The following is a 21,542-nucleotide window of genomic DNA, read 5'->3' on the forward strand; positions in this document are numbered from 1 at the left end:
GGAAGGGGAAATGGCTAGGCTCAAATGGAGGTGGTAGCTACTCATAAAAAAATCATTCACTGTAAAAAGAAAGAAACCTCTGCAATCAGAGCGGTGTGTTTGTTTTTGGTGGCAGGAGAGAAATAGGAATAAACACATTGGCACCATTCTTGAAGAAAGTAGCTAAATCAACAAATCAGCAAGCCAGGTTGACACCTGGGAATATGATTCATGTTCTCACAAGCTCACTGATACTCCCACCACCTACACATCTTTAGTATCAGGCAAACTATGGCACAGAAAAAATGAGCAGCAGGTAGTGCTGCTGAGGCTTTCTAAGAGGAAATGAATTATATATGCACTAATGTGCTGCAATGAGAATAATGCTCCTTGTCACTTTAAAAAGTGGCCCATTTGTAATACCAGCTGGGGAACAGTGAGTGAATAATAAGCAGACAACCCACTTCACTGTCTTCCTTGGATCAGAAAGCAAAAAGAATAATCTTTTCCTTCCTGCTTACCCGCACAGGTGGGAAAAGCAGTGCAACATGGTCAGCCTTATTAAAATAGTGGCTACGCACATGTCCATTTCATTTTCTACCCATTTGTTTTTCTACATGACACCCAATGTAAGCTTTTAGTAAGATTGAACTGGCTGAGAATATGAAATAGGGCAAATATAGCAGCAGCAACAACAACAACAACTGGGCTTTGTTCTCCACACAGGACAAGTATTTGAGGTTTTGGTTTTCAACCATCATAATTTCTAGGATATCTGACACTAAATTTGTGGACAGTGATGTAGCATCAAATACAAAGGCCCATTAACCCTCATCGATCATTAAATGGTAAAAAGTACATCCTACTAACTTGTTGGCATCCTGTACCTAGCTATAGTTCTGGATGCCACACTTTAAGAAGTATATAAACTAACTGGAACAGGTTCCAAAGAGGGCAGTAAAGGTGATCAGCAGTATGGAAAACAAGTCCTATGATGAAAAGTTGAAGGAAATGGGCATGTTCAGCCAGGAGGAAAGAAAGGTGAGATGGGACTCTCCAAATAGGAGAAGGTCTGTCACATAGAAGAGGCAAGGACTTGCTTTCAACTTCCCCAGAAGACAGGCCTAGATATAATGCTCTTAAATTAAAGGTAAAGGGTAAAGGGACCCCTGACCATTAGGTCCAGTCATGGCTGACTCTGGGATTGCGGCGCTCATCTCGCTTTATTGGCCAGGGAGCCAGCGTACAGCTTCCAGATCATGTGGCCAGCATGACTAAGCTGCTTCTGGCGAACCAGAGCAGCACACGGAAACGCCATTTACCTTCCCACCGGAGCGGTACCTATTTATCTACTTGCACTTTGACGTGCTTTCGAACTGCTAGGTTGGCAGGAGCTGGGACAGAGCAACGGGAGCTCACCCCGTCACGGGGATTCGAACTGCCGAGCTTCTGATCGGCAGGTTCTAGGCTCTATGGTTTAGCCCACAGCGCCACCCGCGTCCCGGTCTTAAATTACGGGAGGATAAATTTCTGTTGAACTTTAGTAGAATGTTGATTCTTAGCAAAGTGTGGCGGTTAGTGTGTTTGAATTGGATCTGGAGAGACCAGGGTTCAAACGCCAACTCAGCCATGAAACTCACTGGATGACTGTGCACCAGGCACTGTTTCTCAGCTGAATCTGCCTCATCGGGTGGTTATGAGGATAAGATATGGAGCGAGAAAAATCTGTATCCTGTGAAATGATCTAAAATAATATAAATGGAGGCAATATGGCGCGGGCCATGGCACAGCAGAACTCCTGAAGGCAGCCAGCATTAACTGCGCTGCCTGGCAGGCTCCCGGGCCACCAGGATTGCTGCCGCTAACGCCGTCACCGGGTTGAACTGGGGGCACCCAGCGGGTCAACCGGGGGAGCCGCCAAACACTCCCTCAGCGATCCTCATTGAGCCAGGGCTGAGAACACCCGCCCATGAGCCGGTGGAGCTCTGGGGCCTGGAGGCCTAAGGAGCCAGCAGAAAAAGAAGAAAAAAGGAGAAAGGAGCCCCAGCCTCCCCAGCTTACTGTTGTCGCTGCTGCTGCTGCCAACGACACAAAGGGAGAACAGAGGTAGGAGAGCACCGGGAGGGCCAGTGAGGCCGCGAAAAACCACGCAGTCAAGCCCAGGCCTGACCTAAGCCTACCTCCACAGTGGCTAATGTGCCTAGAGCAGGCTGGGACCCAGAGGGAAGCAGAACAACAGAGGACTCCCTGCAAGAAAAGAGAACGCAGCTTAACACCATCCCAAAAACCCTATTTTTATTTTTTAGGTTCCCCACCCGCAGTATTTTTCATTTTTTCCAATTTAAAAAATAAAACAAAAACAAAACACGTCCCCCCCATTTTCCCCATTTTTAAATATTTTCCTTTTTAAGGGGGGGCACTGCTGTTGCAGCCACTTTTTACTCATATTTTTACTTTTTAAATCCCAATTCCCTCCCCCCCTTTCTTAAAAAAATATATTAATAAATAAATCTCTTTTTTCCCCTTCTCCTTAAAATAATATAAAGGTAAGTTTTTTATTTTTAAAAACCCCAGTAAAAGAGCATGGAATATACCCACGTCAAATGTTTATCAAAGCATTCAGAGAGTCTGTGCAGTGACACCACCCTGTCATTAACTCCCAGAACTGCAAAGGCAATTTTCTATGAAGTTTGCACCTGTAGCACCTGGAGTGGAGCTTTTTGATTTCTACATATTTTTGGCATGATTGCAGAATTATTTTAGCCAATGGCCCAAGTTCAAATTAGCATCGAAATCAGAAAACCATTCAGTCCTGCTGTTTACTCTAATAAATGTCCAGAGATTAGCTGCACATTATCGTTTGTAAAAAATAATAATAGTAATAAAAGGAATCAGGCACAGCATTTTTGAGTTTTACATCATTTATGGAAGAATCACTTTAATTACTCCATGGGGCTGCTACACTGGTTATTAGACTTGCTAATAAGCAGCAGGCTACGTGCTCCCACCAGGGGACTGTCAATCAAAGCCGTCGCAGGTATATAGCAATGAGAGGGTCTGGCTAGAACCACATGTACTGTATCAAGGCTTTTCGCAGAGGTTTTGTATTACTTACAGAATGGTAGATTTTCCTCACCCACAGAGGGCTTAAAGGAGACAGAACGGCGCAAGGAGGATTTACCTCCCATTGGCGTGCATCATCAACAATAACAGAGGCTTTGGTGGACAGAATCTCCCTTCAGCACCATGAACAGTTCCCTGGCTTTACCAATCCATTATGCAGGAGGCTATGAGCCCCAGGATTCCAAGGAGTGGAAGGTGGTGATCCCAGCCTTCTTAGGGGTGATCTGCCTGGCTGGCTTTGCAGGGAATGTGTGTGTCATTGGGATCCTACTGTACAACTCCAAGAAAGGGAAGCCGTCCATGATCCACTCCTTGATCCTCAACCTCAGCCTGGCAGACCTGCTCCTCGTCCTCTTTGTTGTGCCCTTCAGGGCAGCGGCTTACTCCAGAGGAGCCTGGTACCTGGGGTGGTTTCTTTGCAAAACCTCCGACTGGTTCCGACACGCTTGCATGACAGCCAAGAGCTTGACCATCGCTGTGGTTGCCAAGACTTGCTTCATGTATGCAAATAACCCGGCTAAGCAGGTGAGCATCAAATGGCACACCATCTGCGTTGTGCTGCTGGCGATTTGGCTGCTGGCCTTGGGGATCCCGCTGCCTTTGTGGTTCTTCAGCAGCCTCTGGGAGCCAGAGGTAGGCTCTGCTTTGTGCATCGTGATCATTCCAGCCCATGCTCACGAGTTTATGTCAGCCTTTGTCAAGCTTTATCCCCTGCTGGTCTTTTGCACCCCCCTCACTTTTGCTCTCTTTTATTTCTGGAGAGCTTATGGCAGATGCCAGCGGAGGGGGACCAAGACTCAGAACCTGAGGAACCAGATCAGATCCAGGTGCCTGACTATGATGCTTCTGAGTGTTACTGTCACCTCTGCCGTGATGTGGCTTCCTGACTGGATATCTTGGCTGTGGGTCTGGCACCTGAAGAAGGGTGGGCCTGCTCCCCCACAAGGATTCATGGCCACTACCCAGGTCCTGATGTTTGCCATCTCTTCGGCCAACCCTCTCATCTTTGTACTGATGTCAGAAGAGTTCAGGGAGGGTTTCAAAGGCTTGTGGAAAAGGCTTACGCTGAAGAAACCGCTGCCTGCCGCAGAAGATCAGGAGGAAACAGTGGTTGACAACACGGAGGAAGCCCCAGATTCTGTTCCTTCTCCAGAGGTAGTGACTCCTGATGTAGAAAAAGAGCCCCCCTCCGTCCCTCAAACCTCAGAAAGCATGGAAATCAAGAAGGAGATGCCCATTTTGCCAGATGTTGAACAATTCTGGCACGACAGGGAAGCAGTCCCTGATGCTCAAGACAATGACCCTATTCCTTGGGAACATGAAGGGCAAGAGACAGTAGGTTGTGATCAACAGAACTGAAGTTAGAAAGCTGATATATATATATAATCATAATTTTGTTGCTTACTTGGAGTAATGCTGAACTGGGTATACTACTTTAGTTTTACACCTTTGCATGTGTGCTTGGGACTTATCGACATCTTCAGAATTAATGTAATGAACAAATGCAACTGTCAGTTAATCATTCCAGTTATTCTGCTCTGAGATTTTTATTTCTCATTTTACTTAAAATGCATGTCTTGTACTTTCAGATGGTGATTTAAGTTAAAATTTCAGGAAGGAAAAAATAGTAATTTGGTTACATTTGCAAAGTAGCTTTGCATCAAGAAGTGAGCTGAAATTGCATGAGATGACTATAAAACAGAAGGGCTTTGTGCTTATTTATAATACATACTCTGTATATAGGTTTTGTAGGCACGCTTTGGGGTGAACAATTATGGCTTTGAACAGGTTTTGACCAATTCAAAAAGAAGGGCAGAGCAAAAGGTGTAATTTGGTTTTAACTAATGAAGCAGTATGCATGACAGGTTCTCTCATTATTACACTTAATATGTATTAAACATGCTCAAAGAAAATGTGGCTCATGTTTTTCTGCTAACCGATCAGCCTTCTTAATGGGCTTGCCACTTCACACGAATAACAGAAATTAGCTTTATAGTCTAAGTATAGTGTTCCAAACCAGGTGTGTAGAAATCTTCCTTTCCACTGTATAGTCATTTAGCAATTAATATAACATTTGTATTTGGCAGCAAGGCAAGTTTTGAACAAGAGCCACTTACATCAAATGCACCAGGACCTTATTATGCAACCGGTATATATATTTTTCCAAAGCTTACATCATTTATATATTACTTTATCTCTCAATTGTAGATACAGTTGCATGTTTCATCTTCATATGAGGACTCACTCGCTCTCATTTAAAATACTGTTTTTGAAAAGAGCAAGTGAGTTACTGATTGAGTTCTATCATCAGGTGTGGCTCATATCCACAGTTCTGGAAATAAACTTTTGTATATGCAGCACAGGATTAGTCTTATTTCAGTGCAAGGCAACATGCATTATCCATCACATAGCAATACTGTTCACAGCTGCTGAAGCACATTTGTATATGAAAGGAAAAACTGACTCCAGCAAACTAGCTTTTAAAACGTTAAGTGCTATTCATCCTTATAGGTTTTCTGAGTGCTTAAAGGTGGAACTGTACATACATACATAAAAAGTTCAGGGGATTAAAGTTACAGTTCAGATCTTGCAGCTATTCGATTCCGATGTATTGATGACATTTTAATTGGTACACATCCCTCTGAAACGAACAGGGACACAACAACTGTTCCTGGAAACATTTTAAATGCATAGAACTGTTAACAGGGCTGGCCAAAGACATTTCTGTTGCCTCTAGTGGCTACTACACTGTGAGATTCAATGTGTTTGCCTTAGGCTGCATTAATAGAACTGAGGACATTGGGGAGTAACAATGTATATTGTGGATGAAATCCAGTGCTGCCTTTTCTGCTAGCAGAACAGATGTTGATCCAGGGGAGAGGGTCTTTTACCATACAATGAAAAAGAATTTTCACTGCTTCCCCTTTCCTCCTGCGGCCTCCTGCAAGTCTGTTCAGGAAGTTGGCAGATCCTCCAGAAAAGTGTTAGGTGGCAAAGCAGGCTGAGTGGGAAGTGGCAGAAATCACCTCCCCCTTTTACATTAGCAGATTATTCCACTGGATCAAAACCTGGAACAGCAACACTGCGTTTTGCCAAATAAGAGTTGTGCTTCTGTGACATTGCAAAATATCCTGAGATGCAGCTCTTGGATCACGTGCTACTGTATTTTTGCTTGTAAAAAAATTGCAAACCCGAAGAACTACTTAGATTATGTGTGATTAAACATGCCAGTTTCAATAAACTTCTAAGTCGTTTGGGTATCCATAAGTGCATGTTTTTTCACTTGGTTGTGTACAGAGCATTGTATCTTTCAACACTACACTTAGTTTGATTGCAACTGCATTGGCTACTGTTTGTGCAATAAGACGTGGGTGTGCAGATTGCTCCTGCTGCACCAGGCTCACCTTATTGAGGTAGTAACTATATTTGATGCAACCACAAAAGCAAGCTGTGTTTTTTTGTTTTTCCCCTCCTCAGCAGGCAAGTTTATAAAGACAAGTCTTTACCAAAGACATGGTTTATATTGCGTACCTTACTAGTACTGTAGAAATAGACACAAAATTAAAATGTACTACAATACTGAAAAGGAATGCTAGTATAATACTTTGCATCTGTAGGATGTCTCTGGAATTATACAGGAGAAATATTCCACCAGTCATATGTTGATCCGAGTTCTTTCATTGAAATGGTCTGCAAGCAATGGGGGCGAAGGGTGTTTGTAAATGCATATACAACCTATGACAGCACCATAATTTTCCATTCATGGCGAGTATCATAAATGATCCGTCAACTCTAAAGAGAAAACAGCCCTGCAGAACTCGCTTTACTTTCATTAGTGAGGAAATGTGCACATACTTATTATGCATTTTTAAAAGAAGCATTTGCGGCTAAAGTGCTCTGTGGTACTTAGAAATAAAAGCTATACTTTATTTTTACCTTGAAATTCAACAAAATATAGATGCTGTTAGTATTTTATGCAGCACTAAGGCTATCTACTCCCACACCCCTCCCCCAAAAGCACTGGAATTGGACAGTCAAATCTAGTTGGACAGTAATCATTCCCTCAGATTTAAAGCTAGACCTGTCAATCACAAGAGCTTTCCCATTTCTCTTGGTGCTTTACCTTTTTCTCAAACCACCCTGCCATTTTTGTTATAAGGTAAGCTTTAGAGACATGTTCTCTACAGCATTTGTTGGGCGTTCAAATCACCAAACTTTGGGGGTGGGATTCTTGTCTTGAGGCATCTCATACATACTGCTTCACCTTGGACAAGCCCAGAATCCCTCTAAAGCAATTTATATTAGCTTGGGAATCCTCTGAATCCACTACAAACTCTTAGCAAGCACTATCCTTTGATATAATCCCTCAAAAAGTAAAAAATGGCACACACCCCAATTATGATGCCCATGCTCTGGCATTTTGACTACTTTAAATGTGTAGGTGATTTTTTTAAAAAAAATCCCATGCCTATTTGTATGATTTCCATATTGCCTGACTCATCAAATAAACCACTTAGGATGTGATCCTATGATTGCTGTGGAAGTCCAGGAATGTTAGCCCTCATAAGTCTTCCCACTGTGGGTGTGGCAACATCTGCCATCAAATTATGCCAGCCTTGGAAGTAATATACTTACTTTCCTTCCCACTGCGCAAGAAAACCTAGAAATGAAAGAAGAAAAAAACACCTACCTATCTGAAAAGGGGAGGAGGGAATAGAAAAATGTGCCACCATCCTATACCCTGCTAGGGGTATGGATATGGTATTTCCTTTGTTTCAGATTCTCCCTCCTCCACTCTGCCCAAATGTAATGAGCCATTTACTAAGCATGTACAATCCATATATAAAAAGGGTTGGTTTATTGTCGTTCAAATACGTAAACTGAACAATCCCAACATTTCAAAATTAAACTTTAGAAACACAAGTTTAACATTCAAAACAGGAATATAGTTTACAAGAAATACCCAGAAGGGAACTTCATATTCTAATCCAGAAGTTGGTAGAGATCACTTTATGGTAAATAAAAGTGTATTTGTACAACCGTGCTATCCTGGGGAACACACTTTTTCCTGTGCATTTCCAATTTACAGCAAAAACATTACCGACTACTGGGCAAAGCAACTTGATTGTGCCTACTGGGGAGGACAAGGAGAGGGGGGGAATCAAAGCAGGCCTGTGAACAAGATCAAATGGTGTTTATTCAATTTGGTCACTGCAAGGCTCATTCTCCTCTCATGCTGGACCTGACGTTAATGGGGTTAGTCCTGATTTATATACAGGAAAGGCCACACATGAGTAGAGAATTAGGCCCTATATTTTCAGGTTCATGAAGGGGCATAATCTTACTGCGGTTTTCAGCAGTCAATAGTTTAATCATAAGAATGCCTGACCTTGGCTCTCCCATTAGGATATCTGCGGTATTTTTTGCCATTCTTAACTTCAAACCACAAATATCAATCATCCCAAGGCTTTCACATGTAACGCTGCCAAGAACGCTTCAAAATGCTACCAACATTCACACCTTGTACACAGATATCGCATTGTTCTAGGACCTAAAAATCACTGGAAATAGCTGCATGGTTAGAATATTTGTCAGTCATGCGACAAAGAGAAAAAGCATCGATAATGCAAATGTTCTCTCTGCATAGAGACTGCTTTATGTTCACAAATGTTGCTTTTCTCTCTGCTCCTTGGATGGTTTTTGCAATAGGTTCATGGTAATGTATACGATTAAACCTGACAGATGGCTCATGCAATCTTCTTGACTTAACAGATATTCTTGTTCAAGAGTATGTCAAAATTATTTTGTTGTTCGTCTTGTAGGCTCTGAAGCTGTGGGAGGAGGCGGGGGACCTCTGCGATCTAAGTCATCTACATAGGACACAATGAGCTTGCGTCTCTCCTCCGGCACACAGTCAAGTACCAGATAACGTTTGTCATTCTGTAATATCTTTTCGATATCCTTCAGGTGCTGGTCAGATTCCTGGATCAGCTTTTTGGATCTGCAATTAAGTGTAAGGGTCATCATTACCATTGGATGACTGGGTGCACCGCAGAAATGAACTGGAATCTTGGTGAAGATACTAGTGGACAGGTGTCCCAGTAACAATTCCACCCACCAAAATCAATCTCTCTTGACATTGCAATCAGGTAGGTCAAATGCTCAAAAGGACACAGAGACTGGGCTATCCTCTCACCTATAAGGTTGCCCCTTCAGGTCAGGGGTGAGGCAAAATGGCAGGGATGTGTGAATGTAAAAAATCTTGCACTGCCACTGCCTGTGCTGTATCTGTTCTGCAGGTAAACAGAAGACTTCAGTCTCAAGGGCTGCCAGTACCTTTTAAAATCAGCACTAATTAAACTATAAAAATGTAAAATAAGAAAAATGAGCACATTTCAAATTAAACACTGCAGTTGAAGAACACCTGTAGAAAATGGATGCCAATATCCCAGTTGTACTCCAGACCAACCGAAGATAAATATGATTATTTACATTCATTTGAGACAGTGCTTTATTTCAATGACAACAATAGCAATAATCAAGTGTAAGAGGATAAGCCTGAGTGGGGAGCTCATGCCATCAGTTTTTGAATAAAGCATCACTGGCCTACAAGAACTGTTGTTGCCAGTCCTTTCTTCATCTTCCTGGGGCTACTTAAAGAACCAAGAAGGAAAGGAATAAGAGAATCCCAGCCTACAAAGCTAAGCTCCTCAAGTAGAGATCAGCAGAGATCACTAACAGCTGAAGGCAAATCTGCTATTTTGTTAGTTTGCAACTTTTTTGTTTTAATAGTTAACATTTCTGAAACTGCACTGAACACTTTAGCATACAGGTGGTATATAAACAATGTAAATTGTTAAATAGATACTTTGCAAAAGGACTAACTAAAAAGAAAAGTACACAACCTACTGGGGTCAAGTTATCCTTAGTAAAGGGATAGAATTATCAATGGGTAAGGGGACTGCTGTTAACTAAACAATCAGTGGCTAGGAGCAGAAAGAGTGCTTTCTCATCAGCTCTCCCATAGGGGCTAGAGTAGCCTTTGCCAACCTGATACCCTCCAAATGATTTGGATGACAACTTGCCGCAGCTCCAGCCAACGTGCTGGTAGGATGCTGTGAGCATGGCTGTTGGCTGGGGCTGATGAGAGCAGTAGTCCTAAACATCTGGAAGAAACCAAGTTGGCAGAGGCTAACTGAGCTCAGCAACTCTTCATAATGCAGCAGCCCAATGTAGAAGGAGTTGTGCTACACTGTAACAAATAGTGAATGATGATAATACAGGTTGTAGTATATAAACATTGTGGATCACAAAATGGTTTTGAGGAAGAGCTTGCACAAAACGAGAGGAACTCTTCTGGACTTGGGGCAACTTTCTTCATGCAACACTCTTCTGCTAGGTCAGAAACAACCCTTATGGGGAGTGGAAGAACAGCTCTGTATCCAACCCAATCTGTTCACACTGCTAAGAGCAGGCCACATATTTTATAAAATATACATCTCTAAATATTTGTGTACATAAAAATTAGTTTGGCACAGATACTCAATTTGAACAGCGTCATCCCAGAAATCCAAATCCATGATTTAGAATACTTTCAAATTCATGGAAAGAACTGATGGCAATCCATTTTTTCCGTGTTTAAAAAACTGCTAAAGCTAACCAGATATTCGACATAAATATTAAAAGGTTGAAGAACCATCTCTGTGTTGCTTTTGAATACACACCTGTATGTTATAAATTTGGTCTCTTTCAAAAGCGTTCTGAAATCCGCTTTGGCTGTAATATATTTGTCTCTGATGTACTCTTCAAACTCTCTTTGCTTTTTCTGCATGAAAAGAAAGAAGCAAATTTGGACATTGCATCTCCATTACAACATAGATCTCCTAATGTCTGTTAGGAGCTGCTGAACAAAATATATAAGGGAGGAAATTGCTGTTGGTTTTAACATCACATGGGTAGTCTAGAATGACCACTGTGGGGCTTCTTACCCTATCACTGGAGGAGAATTTAATACACCTGGGATCTTCTTTAATTATTTTCTTTACTTCTTTCCATGTTGATGTTAAGGTAATCTTTTGAAATAGAAAAATAGAAATATTACAGGCTGGGGTAAGAAATTCAAACATGCAATACTAAGCTGCAATTTTTGCAAAGGATGGTCTCTGACTTAACATGTGATAACCATAATCAGAGAAAATCACCCAAAAGTAGAAGAGGCTGCTGCAAAGAAGCAAAAGACTTCTATTCAGGGGGAAGGATTCACTCTCTCACGAACAGCCTATACTACTGCTGCACAACACAGAAAGTGGGATGCCCTTTAACTGAGCTCAAATGTTAAGTGAGGGGAAAGATATAAAGGTGCTGACTGACAGTTTAGGTCTATTGTTACACTGTTTTGACTTCTGAACTCAATGCTACTTTTAAACAAGACTTGCAAAATAAAATAAATTGAGAAACAGAAGTCATTTAAATAGTGAGATGTTTAACTTGGTAGACTATAAATCAATACATGCTACTAAATTGTTAACATTTATTCATGTAAGATTAAACCTATTCCCTGCCCCACCAATAAACATTTTCATATGTATCTGAGATCTGCTACCAACCATCAGACTTTGTCAAAAGGAATCAGAGAAATGTTTGCAAATCTCTCTCCACCCGCTCAAAATAGCTCAGATCTAGAAACAGGGGCACAACATAATAGTGGGCTTGAACAAACTACTTTGTAATTCAGCAAATACACATTTTGTTCCAAGATTTGCTGGGCAGAAGTGAGTGGAAAATGAAACAACAGTAGAAAATACCAATTTAATCTCAATAATATTTTGTAGTAAGATATAAAACACACATAAAACTATGTTAGAACCCAAGAAAAATTGCAGAGCATCTGCTTACTGATGAAGTTTCATCTAGAAGTTGCCGAAAATGCTCTTTCTTTTTCTTTGTAAGTGCCTCAATGTGTTCGTTAAATAGTTTTTCCTTCTCTTCTCTTTCCAGAAGGGAGCCAGATTCCCACCGATGATCTTTTCGAAGTGTCCTTCTAGTATCGGACCATGACACATCTGAAGATCGCACCTAATGGAAGGAATAATTTCAATCACTATACAGCTTGTTAAAATATATACTTCAAAAACTTTAGTTAATTTGCATTAAGATTATTACTATTATTGCTCCGTTTATTACTTGCCCTTCACTAGAAAGTCCCTGGCTGGGTTACAGGAATATTAAAATACAGCATTAAAAACAGTTTAAAACCAATTACAGTCACAACTAGACCGGGTCGTAAAAATATGTGTCAAGTGTCAAAGTAATTCTCCATTACTTTGGTATGAATACATCTACCAAAGAGGGAGAAATATGTCTGCATTAATGTAAAAATATTCCCAAGGTGGTCTCTTTTGCTATGTGGGTGCCCCCCCCCAACAAAATGTATGGATTTTGGCTGTGCTGAAGACAATACTTATACCTACGAGTTTCATGGAAACATTGAGCATTATCCAACTAAGTCATACTCAAGAGTAGCCCCACCCACAAAAAAGAAAAAAGTAAAGTAAAAAAGAGTATTTGAAAGTAGAAGAACTTAGCTTAAAGAAAGATCAGTGAGAGCCGGGGGGGGAAAGATCTGATTCATTGGGCAGGAGAGAAAAAAATGAGGAGACTGTGCCTGCCTCCCAGAGTTCTTTGCTCTCCTGCCTCCGTCACGTGATGAGGAATAATACCCAACCCATTTGGGTCATGAGCAGCTGCCTCAAATATAGAAGGGTTTCAGTTACTGAATCCCCCTGATTTCAGCAGAGTATAACTAGCAGTGGATAATCACACATTACTTTGAACAAATGAGCTGGAGTCCTTGATTTAAAAATCCTTGTCCTTGATTAAAAGTCCTTGATTAAAAAACTGGTTATCTATGTAGATTATACAAAATGTACAAACATACATACAGCCCCAAATTACTTCAAAGCAAAGAGAAATTAAGATATCATTGTGGTCTAAAGTATCTCCATGTATTTTCCATATGTTACAGACCATCAATGTCACATTCTCTTTGTTATTCATTTTGAGGGAAGCAGGATTGGTTTTTTGCTATGCAACACTCCCTTTCCTTATCATGCTTCCTGTCTTTTGCTACCATTTGCTATTTCTTGGCAGAATGCTGCGAGTGATTTAACAGTCAAACCGTCTTCTGAGGGAACTCTGGAAACTGTAGCTCTGTGAGGGGACTAGGGGTCTCCTATTGACTCTCAACATCCTTAACAAACTGCAGTTCTCAGAATTTTGGGGGGAAGCCATGGCTGTTTAAAATGTGTGTGGGGGGGGGGAGTTATGACTGTAAAATGGAGATGGAGCCCTAGCCATGTTCATTAATTTCTTTGAGTAGCTAAGCAAAACCTAGTTGAATACCACCCAATTATTACACTGGCCAATGGAAAAAAGGGGGAACGAAAAAATGGATAATTTAGCTCTTCTGAAATCATAGGACTTTAGGGAAGGCATCTATACTCACATCAGTCTCTTATGGGATTAAAATAAACAGGAAACAATTTAATGTGTTCTCTATACACAAGTGCATACCTGACCTTGTTAATTTCAACACACAGGAACCTCACCATATCAGATAGGAGAGCTTTGAAATTCTGGATGGCCTCTTCTCGTTTGTGCTGCTCTCGTTCTCTATCAATCTCCTTTGTCTGTTCAGAGCGAGCTTTCTGAACTTCCCTCTCTCGTTCACGCAAGCTTGCTTCAATGCGAGCCTGTCTTTCCAGTTCTTTTTCTTTTTCAGAGTCCACATTCTGAAATAGAAGCCAAAATGCGAATTTTAACACAAAATGAACTCAAGGGAAAAAAAACTGATAAAGCAAATTAATGCAGCTAGTTAAAAATCTATTAAACTGCTGCTGCTAGTGTAAGGTTTCAATTGAATTTTTTAAGAATGTTTGTTAATTATAGTTATCACAGCTCCGATGTGCTATACAAATGGGCTATACAAATGAAAGCTCCGATGGGCTATACAAATGAAAGACACTGAGTTGTATCCAACTGGTAGTGCTCCATTAATGAAGTGGAATCAAAGCAATTCCTCTTCAGCAGCACCCCACCCCCTCCCATGATATTACAAGGGTTCCTTAATTCTGTACAGCATATGGAGAAAGGGGGGGAGAGAATTCCTAACCATCGTCTCAAAATCTGTTATGTGGCTGGAAGGCTCTGCTGGATCAAAGAACCTTTCATCAGTAGAAGGACACCAACCCAACCCACTGCATACTAAGAGATGTGATAAGACTACCTTCAAAATCAGAACCACTGAATGAAGAATAAATCAGGCTAGGATTCAAGTAAGTGCATGACTAGTTCTACGAGTTCAAGCCAACTCTGGTCTTGTACTTGCAAAACATTCCAAGGACTTTCAAAAAGGAGTGGCGAAAGTCCAGCATTTCATTGGGCATAGTGAAGTCATTTGGAATACCTAAAACACCCTCAGGGCCACCTTACTCCACTCCCTTCTCCTGCCTCCAAGAATCTGTTAGGAAAATAGGGTGGCTATTGGTCCAAAACTTCCCCTAATCCCTCTATCATCACTCTACAGAATCTTATGGACCCTAGGATGGTCTTCCAGATTCTGCTCGCGTTCTTTTTTATATATAATATATATCATGTGTCACCTCAAGAGAGTGTTTTATAAGGCAATATAAATAAGTAAGTAAGAACCCCAATCTGAGTCTATGGGGCAATTCCTACCACTGCTAAGAAAACTGATTTATGCTTGTGTGGGGTATTTCAAAGTCTATTGTCAATTGCTTCATCACTGAAATACTACGAACATGGAAGCAGCTTCATTAATAACACACGTACTTTGGCTATTTTTTCAATGTACTGTTTAAAAAGATCCTCCCTTTGTGAAGAGCTATCCACAGCTTTGTAACGAGGGTCAGTCTCTACTTTGTCCTTCACTTTGCTCCAGCGAGACTGACTGTCCAAGTGGTGATTAGATAACAGTTCAAAGAAGTCCATTTTGATCTATATTTCAAAACATAAGACAAAAGGAAGAAAAAGGGAACAAAAAAAGTCACTTAGACTTCTGAAAGCTTGCAGTGTAATTTAGAAATAAAAAGAAGCAGACTCACCGTACAGCAAAAACTATTTTAATTTAATAGATTCAAAACTAGATTATTCCATTAGAATATTAAACTTTAAATTTAATCCACTGCCATTTTGAAAGAGATTTAATTATATATTAAAACATAATACAGAAGCCTTCAAAATGCAATGTGACTAATTCCTTTAAGGCTACTGCACAGACATGAGAATCTTAGGACATTACCTAAAGAGGGTGCTTACACATGTCAAAGAGAACCATCTCAATAGTTAGGGCTTGCTTGAGAAGTTCCTACTACAGCAGCTCTAATCTGCTCTTCCACTTAAAGGGTGTGCATTATATACACAACTGGTATTGCTCCTGCAGTAACTGCGCAGGAAACCCAGAATGTAAATATGGGACTAGTCCTCATATTTACTGAAACTGTCCTCTACGTGCATGGCAGGGAAACACAATGTGTAATGTGCACCGTGGGACATATGTGTTCATTTGTGCAATCCTTCCACCTTAAGGAAGTGTGTGCATGCAGTCTAAGTCCACACCACTTATAACGAGAGCCTGCTTTGATAAGTAGTCCAGAGCTCTAGAACACGTGTGTATACTGTACTTTTGGATTCTAGCCATGGTATAATCCACTGAAGATTGTTGGTTCACAGAAGCAATGCTTGGTGGGCTACACCCTTAGATTTCTCATTGCACTTTTAAGTACCAACTCACTGAATTAAGGAATAGAATCACAGAATAAAGTATCAATATTTATATGTGATCATAAAAATGGGCACATTAATGTTCCAAGGACACCATTGGTAGCAGCTAGCAACGGATAATGATTTCAAAACTTGGTATGAAGGGCACAATTAAGTTTCATACAAAATAATGAGAAGTTGTCCAAACATAGTTATCTGGCTAAATGCAAGCATAAATCATAATAGTAGAATTCAGTCTACAATGAAATGTTTCATGAAACAATTCTCCCTTCCATATAAACAAGTGCAGCAAAACATAAGCATTATTTTTCTCTTCTTCCTTCCCCCTCTCTCCCAAGTTATTTTTTTCTGTTGGCTTCCCTTGGAAATTCTGGAATTTTCTTAATTTTATGTATGACAGGGATGTCATTGCAGAGCCTTTGGTACTGTCACCTGGACGGGTAAAATCACGTAACTACAAGGCACAGTAGCACATCATAATCTGTTTGGATGAATCAACTTCTCATGTTGTTGTGGCAGTGAAAACCCACCTTTTCAGGAGTTGAGAAAGCATCAACAGTGGTTTATGCATGTATGTGGGAGAAGTGGAGTGTCCTCCAGGTGGTGGTGCTGCAGAGAAGTGGCAAGGCTGGAGCAGCTCCAGGTTGGTGGCAGCTCCACAGATGCACTGCCAACCGGAGCTCTCCTGACCTCGTTCCCTCCCAGTTATTCTAGCTCTGCCACCAGCACCTCTGCCTCATGCATGGCTGCTAGATAGTAAGAGTACAATTGCTGCAATCACATGGGAAGATGCTTCACACAAACAACTTATGCTCACCCGTAATCAGGCCTCTGACCATTAAGAAACCTTTTACCAGTTATCTTATCTTTCTAAATGGCTAAGCCCTGCCAAGGGGCCAAGTTTATCGCTTTAAGAGCATTCACAGCTTCTTTCTGAGATTAGAGAGATCATAGTTATTTTAGCTCTAGAACAGATATTATTCCATTGTAAGACAGGCTATATTATAAATCTCAACTCCCCCCCCCCCAACCCAAATCATGCATGCAGAGGATTTACCTGCAACCCCAAGTCTTAATACATAATAGGACACCAAATCCCAATGACTTAAGTATGATTAACAGTGCAGCTTGATGCCTTACCAGCCAATTAAAACTTGCATTCTAGCTTCCTTCAATTATTAATTACTACATAAAAATAATGCTAATAGTCTGTAGCTCTCCCTCAACACTTATGTTTGGTTCTTGGCACAGTATTATGGAAGGACAATGATTTTTTTTTTAAGTCCAAATGCAAATAAAATCATGAAAAGGCTGCACAACACTGTGTAGAGCAATTTTTCTCTCCACCAATAGCAGATCTATCAGAGCAGTATTTAAGAAGATATTCAGCAACCTTGTAGCTATTTTTTAATGGTATTTGTTATTCCAAAGTTGAACTTAAGCACAGCATGCATCTAGTATCAAAATAGAAAGCTTTCTAAGCCAGATATATGAAAACAACACTTACGAAATTAAAAACAAAATGTGTTTCTGTGGAAATCTTTAAAGTAAGGGTCATTGTACAGGCACACCTAATCGATTATTGCTATTTTTCTACTGTACACAAAGATAATCTTCAAGCCATAATTTAACTGGGATTCATTTAGAAGGCTTCAGAACATTACAACACAAAGAAGGTACAGTAACAAACCTGTCTGACATCTACACAGCATGCACCCGTCTCTCTAGAAACCAGCAGCTGCCCTCCTTTTTCTAACTTGAAGGCCAGCATGATCTTACCACCTAGTGCTGCAGGAACATACAGTATTCCAACTAAAGGCAACCCTTCCATGTACTTTTCTACCCAAACCAGCCAATCCATTCTCCTAATATTTTAATATACCGTATTTTTCGCCCCATAGGACGCACCGCCCCATAAGACGCACCTGTTTTTTTTGGGGGGGGGAATAAAGGGGAAAAAATTATTTTCCCTCCCCAGGCGTGGGGCTGGCACGGGGGAAGCCCGAGCTTCCCCCAACCCCAGCCCCCAGAACAGGCTGCTGCCTGCAAGCCTCGCGCGCCCGGCAGGACCTTCCGCCAGGCGTGGGAGGCTTGTGGACACCTTCCCGAAGCACGGGGCGTCCTCTGGAGGGCACCCCGTGCTTCAGGATGCAGGCTGCCGCCCCAAGCCTCACACGCCCGGCATGACCTTCCGCCAGGCGCAGGAGGCTTGCGGACACTCGCCCGAAGCACGGGGCGTCCTCCGGAGGGCACCCCGTGCTTCAGAATGCAGGCTGCTGCCCCAAGCCTCGCGCGCCCGGCAGGACCTTCCGCCAGGCGCGGGAGGCTTGCGGACACCTTCCCAAAGCACGGGGCGTCCTCCATAGGGCTCCCCATGCTTCGGGGTGTAGGCTGCCGCCCCAAGCCTCGCGCGCCCGGCAGGACCTCCCATCGGGCGCGGGAGGCTTGCAAACACCTTCCCGAAGCACGGGGTGTCCTCCGGAGGGCACCCCGTGCTTCGGGATGCAGGCTGCCGCCCCAAGCCTCACGCGCCCGGCAGGACCTTCCGCCAGGCGCGGGAGGCTTGCGGACACTCGCCCAAAGCACGGGGTGTCCTCTGGAGGGCACCCCGTGCTTCAGGATGCAGGCTGCTGCCCGCAAGCCTTGTGAGCCCGCAGGTTTTCTGGTTTCATACAGTGGTGAGAACACCACATACAGTGGTGAGAACACCACATTTTACTTGAAAACTGTCACCCTTCAGGAAAAGTGTAACTCCAAGATTATAGATACTAAATCCATAAATGCAGTAACAAAACTGTACCTGTCCCTCTATTCTGGCTTTGTTTTTATTTTTTAAAAAAACATGGACATGGTAGCTGGGGGGTCGCTGAAGTTTTTCTAGTGAAAAGGAAGGGGGGCAGAATTGTTTAGTTATAAGGTACTGACCTGGCAACTTTCAGCTTAGTTAGAGCTTACTGAGTGGAGCTATATAATACACTTCTGAAAGATGAAACTCCTCAGTTTAGTTGATGTGCCTTACATCTCTTCCTTAGTCATATTTCTAGTCCTAAGGGAACTGTGCTATCTTCTCTCTTTAATTTCACTAAACAAGTGAACCACAGAGTTGGAAGATGCCAAAACAAACAAAACCCAAATCACTTACTTTAAAGGTTTGTGGGAAATCACAAAATTATAGTATTAAATTAGAGATAGAGAACCTGAAGCCTTACAGATATTGTTTGACTCCAACGCCCATTACCCCCAGCCAGCAATGATAGGAATTGGAGTCCAACAAAATCTGGAGGGCCACAGGTTTCTCTGCCCCTGCATTAAACCTCTTTTTGGGAAGAGAAGAACTGGCTGAGAAAGCTTCACTTAACACTTTAAGCATATTTTAAATCAACTTTTATGTTTCTTGTGGAATCAAAAAAGCATGTATGGCTGAAAATACTTTGCTTTTATTTAGGAGGATTTTTCTCCTCTTTTTGCAGTTTACACATTCTGGGCACAACTCTCATCACTTCACAAGGAAAAAACTGAAAAAAATGTAAAGTACCGGAACTGCGGGAGGCTAAAGTCACCACACAGAGATACCAATTCTTTCCTCACTAGGGAATCCCATAATACTTTGCGTGTCAGTGATTGACAGCTGTCAGACTGAACTGATTGACAGGCCGCACAGCACAAAACTGTAAAATCTATCCACTTGTTACAAAACAGAATACATAAAATGGTTACAAGAGGCTTTGGGAGAAAAGAAATAATTAGTTTCAGATGCAAAGATAAACACATTTATTTAACACAAAATCTTGTTTGATGTAACTCATGCAACATAAAATAATTTACTTATTAACTATTCATTTTGATAATGGCTAAGATGCAACAATAATGTTTAAGCCATGATTATAGATTAAAACAAGTAGAGTGCAATTTAGGCTAGTTCTAGGTTATACATGTTCACCTCTAGAAAGCTAATCATTCTGGTGCATATAGAGTTGATGCAGAATAAGAATCTAAGGGCACAATCCTGTACATATCTATCAGAAGTTCCACTGAGTACAATGGGGCTCAATATCAGGTAAGTGGGTAAAGGGCTGCAGCCTATGAGACTGAGCAGTGCATCAAGTAGTTGCTAGGCTGAATCTCACGCCTAGTATGAGTGGCCTTATGTGAGTCACTCGCCTTTATTTTCAGTTCCCTAAGGGGTTCCATCAAATGCAAGTGTGGAACAAATGCTTGCTCACACAATAGGGCAGCAGTGGGGAAGTGAAATACCCAATACGTGGGTGGAAGTCCGCTCAGACAGTGTTGGATCTTACTCAAAGGATTTTCCAATTGTTATTTTTTGCAATATTAAGATTTTTGCATTTCAGCTGTGAATGTTTTCCATTCCTATATGACAGGTAACTTTTGCCTGAAAGTTTTGCCTCTATCTATGCTACTTATTGAAAGGAAATTATATTAGCTTAACTTAAGGAGTATGTAAGGAAACAGAAATCCCAGAAATGATTAGGTTTCAAAGGTGTATGCTAGGACACTGAAGAAAGTTGCTGCATATTTTGATGCTAACGCTTGTTGAAGATACTTTGTAGCATCCACCTTCCCCAGTGATGTGCACTTTGTCTCTTGTATTGACAGTGCAGACAAATGACATTTGAAATTCATTAATCTTTCATAGGCGACCTTTAATTCTGATAAGTAGTCATGCTAAGATACATTTACTGGAAGATTAAAAAAAAAACCACTGAAGTGTTAGCATTTTGAAATTTGCCCACAAATAGTTCTCAAACCTTGCTTGCATCCCTGACAGAATGGGTATGTAATGGTCTGCTTGGAGTTTTCCAGTCAGACATTTGTCCCCCCACCAAAAAAATATATATCTAGGATTTTAAAATCTAGAAGAAAATTATAGTACATTTTCAAGAACATTAAACTTATTCCAAATTTAGAAGAAAAAAAGAGAGTAAAATGACCAACCCCACAGCTCCAAATATGATACAAATGGTTAAACTGGGGGGGGGGGGGGGAGAGACCAAAAGGAAAAAATAATTTGGGGGAGGGGGTGAAGGGCAAATCTAGAAGACTAGCATGGGCCCTTCCCCAATCCTCCCATTAGGCTATTTTCACATCCTTGATATAAAAATCTTACCTTCTCTCCTCTGGTCTTCGAATCTTCTTTTTCCTTCTTTCTTGCTGCTGTGATAAACTCATTAAACAAGGCTTCCCGGTCTTTCATTTTTTCGATTGCTTTGAATCGTGTGTCTTTAGCATGCTTGGCTGCAAATTCACTAAAAGTAGTTCTGTAACAAAATGGCAAGTGTGCTGATTTGGCAGGGCTTTCGTAGACGGAAAGTGTATTCAAAAGCACCACTGTGTTTTGGTTCTGTTGGAATACATACACTAAGCACCAATATATTGGTATCCTTGCCACAGTTGAAGGTCCAAGACATAAAGTTTATCTTTTATCTTTTTTAGAAAGTTGACATGAACCAGCTAAAACTATTTTTTTAAAAATTGCACACATTGAATGCAGTTCTTCACATATAACATAATCCTTGCAGAAGACAAATTCCATGGTCAATCTGTCCTGATACTTCATGATTATGCAATGTAAATTTAACAATGCTCTTTTGCCACCCAACACTGCCAGAAATAGAACT

General features: G+C 41.3%; 2 protein-coding genes across 11 annotated transcripts in view; one reads left to right on the top strand and one right to left on the bottom strand.

The window, feature by feature from the left end:
• The first annotated feature begins 3,047 nt into the window (after positions 1-3,047).
• Positions 3,048-6,369, top strand: GPR151 (G protein-coupled receptor 151). The gene has a single exon (XM_082213503.1). The coding sequence runs from the start codon at positions 3,226-3,228 to the stop codon at positions 4,459-4,461; it is 1,236 nt and encodes a 411-aa protein (XP_082069629.1). The 5' UTR covers positions 3,048-3,225; the 3' UTR covers positions 4,462-6,369.
• Positions 6,370-7,943: 1,574 nt separating this feature from the next.
• Positions 7,944-21,542, bottom strand: part of TCERG1 (transcription elongation regulator 1) — a 35,832-nt gene continuing 22,233 nt past the window's right edge. For 7 of the 10 annotated variants that reach the window (XM_082213442.1, XM_082213440.1, XM_082213438.1 and 4 more), the window contains 7 exons: positions 21,032-21,182; positions 14,953-15,117; positions 13,710-13,892; positions 11,998-12,177; positions 11,091-11,174; positions 10,827-10,927; positions 7,944-9,103 (listed from right to left, as the gene is read on the bottom strand). In XM_082213442.1, coding sequence (XP_082069568.1) covers positions 8,902-9,103; positions 10,827-10,927; positions 11,091-11,174; positions 11,998-12,177; positions 13,710-13,892; positions 14,953-15,117; positions 21,032-21,182 — 1,066 coding nt within the window. In that variant the 3' untranslated portion in view covers positions 7,944-8,901. Of the gene's footprint in view, positions 9,104-9,298; positions 9,463-10,826; positions 10,928-11,090; positions 11,175-11,997; positions 12,178-13,709; positions 13,893-14,952; positions 15,118-21,031; positions 21,183-21,542 lie in introns of all 10 variants that reach the window. The other 3 variants (XM_082213441.1, XM_082213447.1, XM_082213439.1) reach the window with 3 other exon arrangements.

The sequence above is a fragment of the Podarcis vaucheri genome (assembly GCF_965113315.1).
Source record: "Podarcis vaucheri genome assembly, chromosome: 2".
Classification (NCBI taxonomy): Eukaryota; Metazoa; Chordata; class Lepidosauria; order Squamata; family Lacertidae; genus Podarcis; species Podarcis vaucheri.

Excerpts from the sequence above, each read along its gene's own strand:
- GPR151 (XM_082213503.1), top strand. The coding sequence starts at position 3,226 with ATGAACAGTTCCCTGGCTTTACCAATCCATTATGCAGGAGGCTATGAG.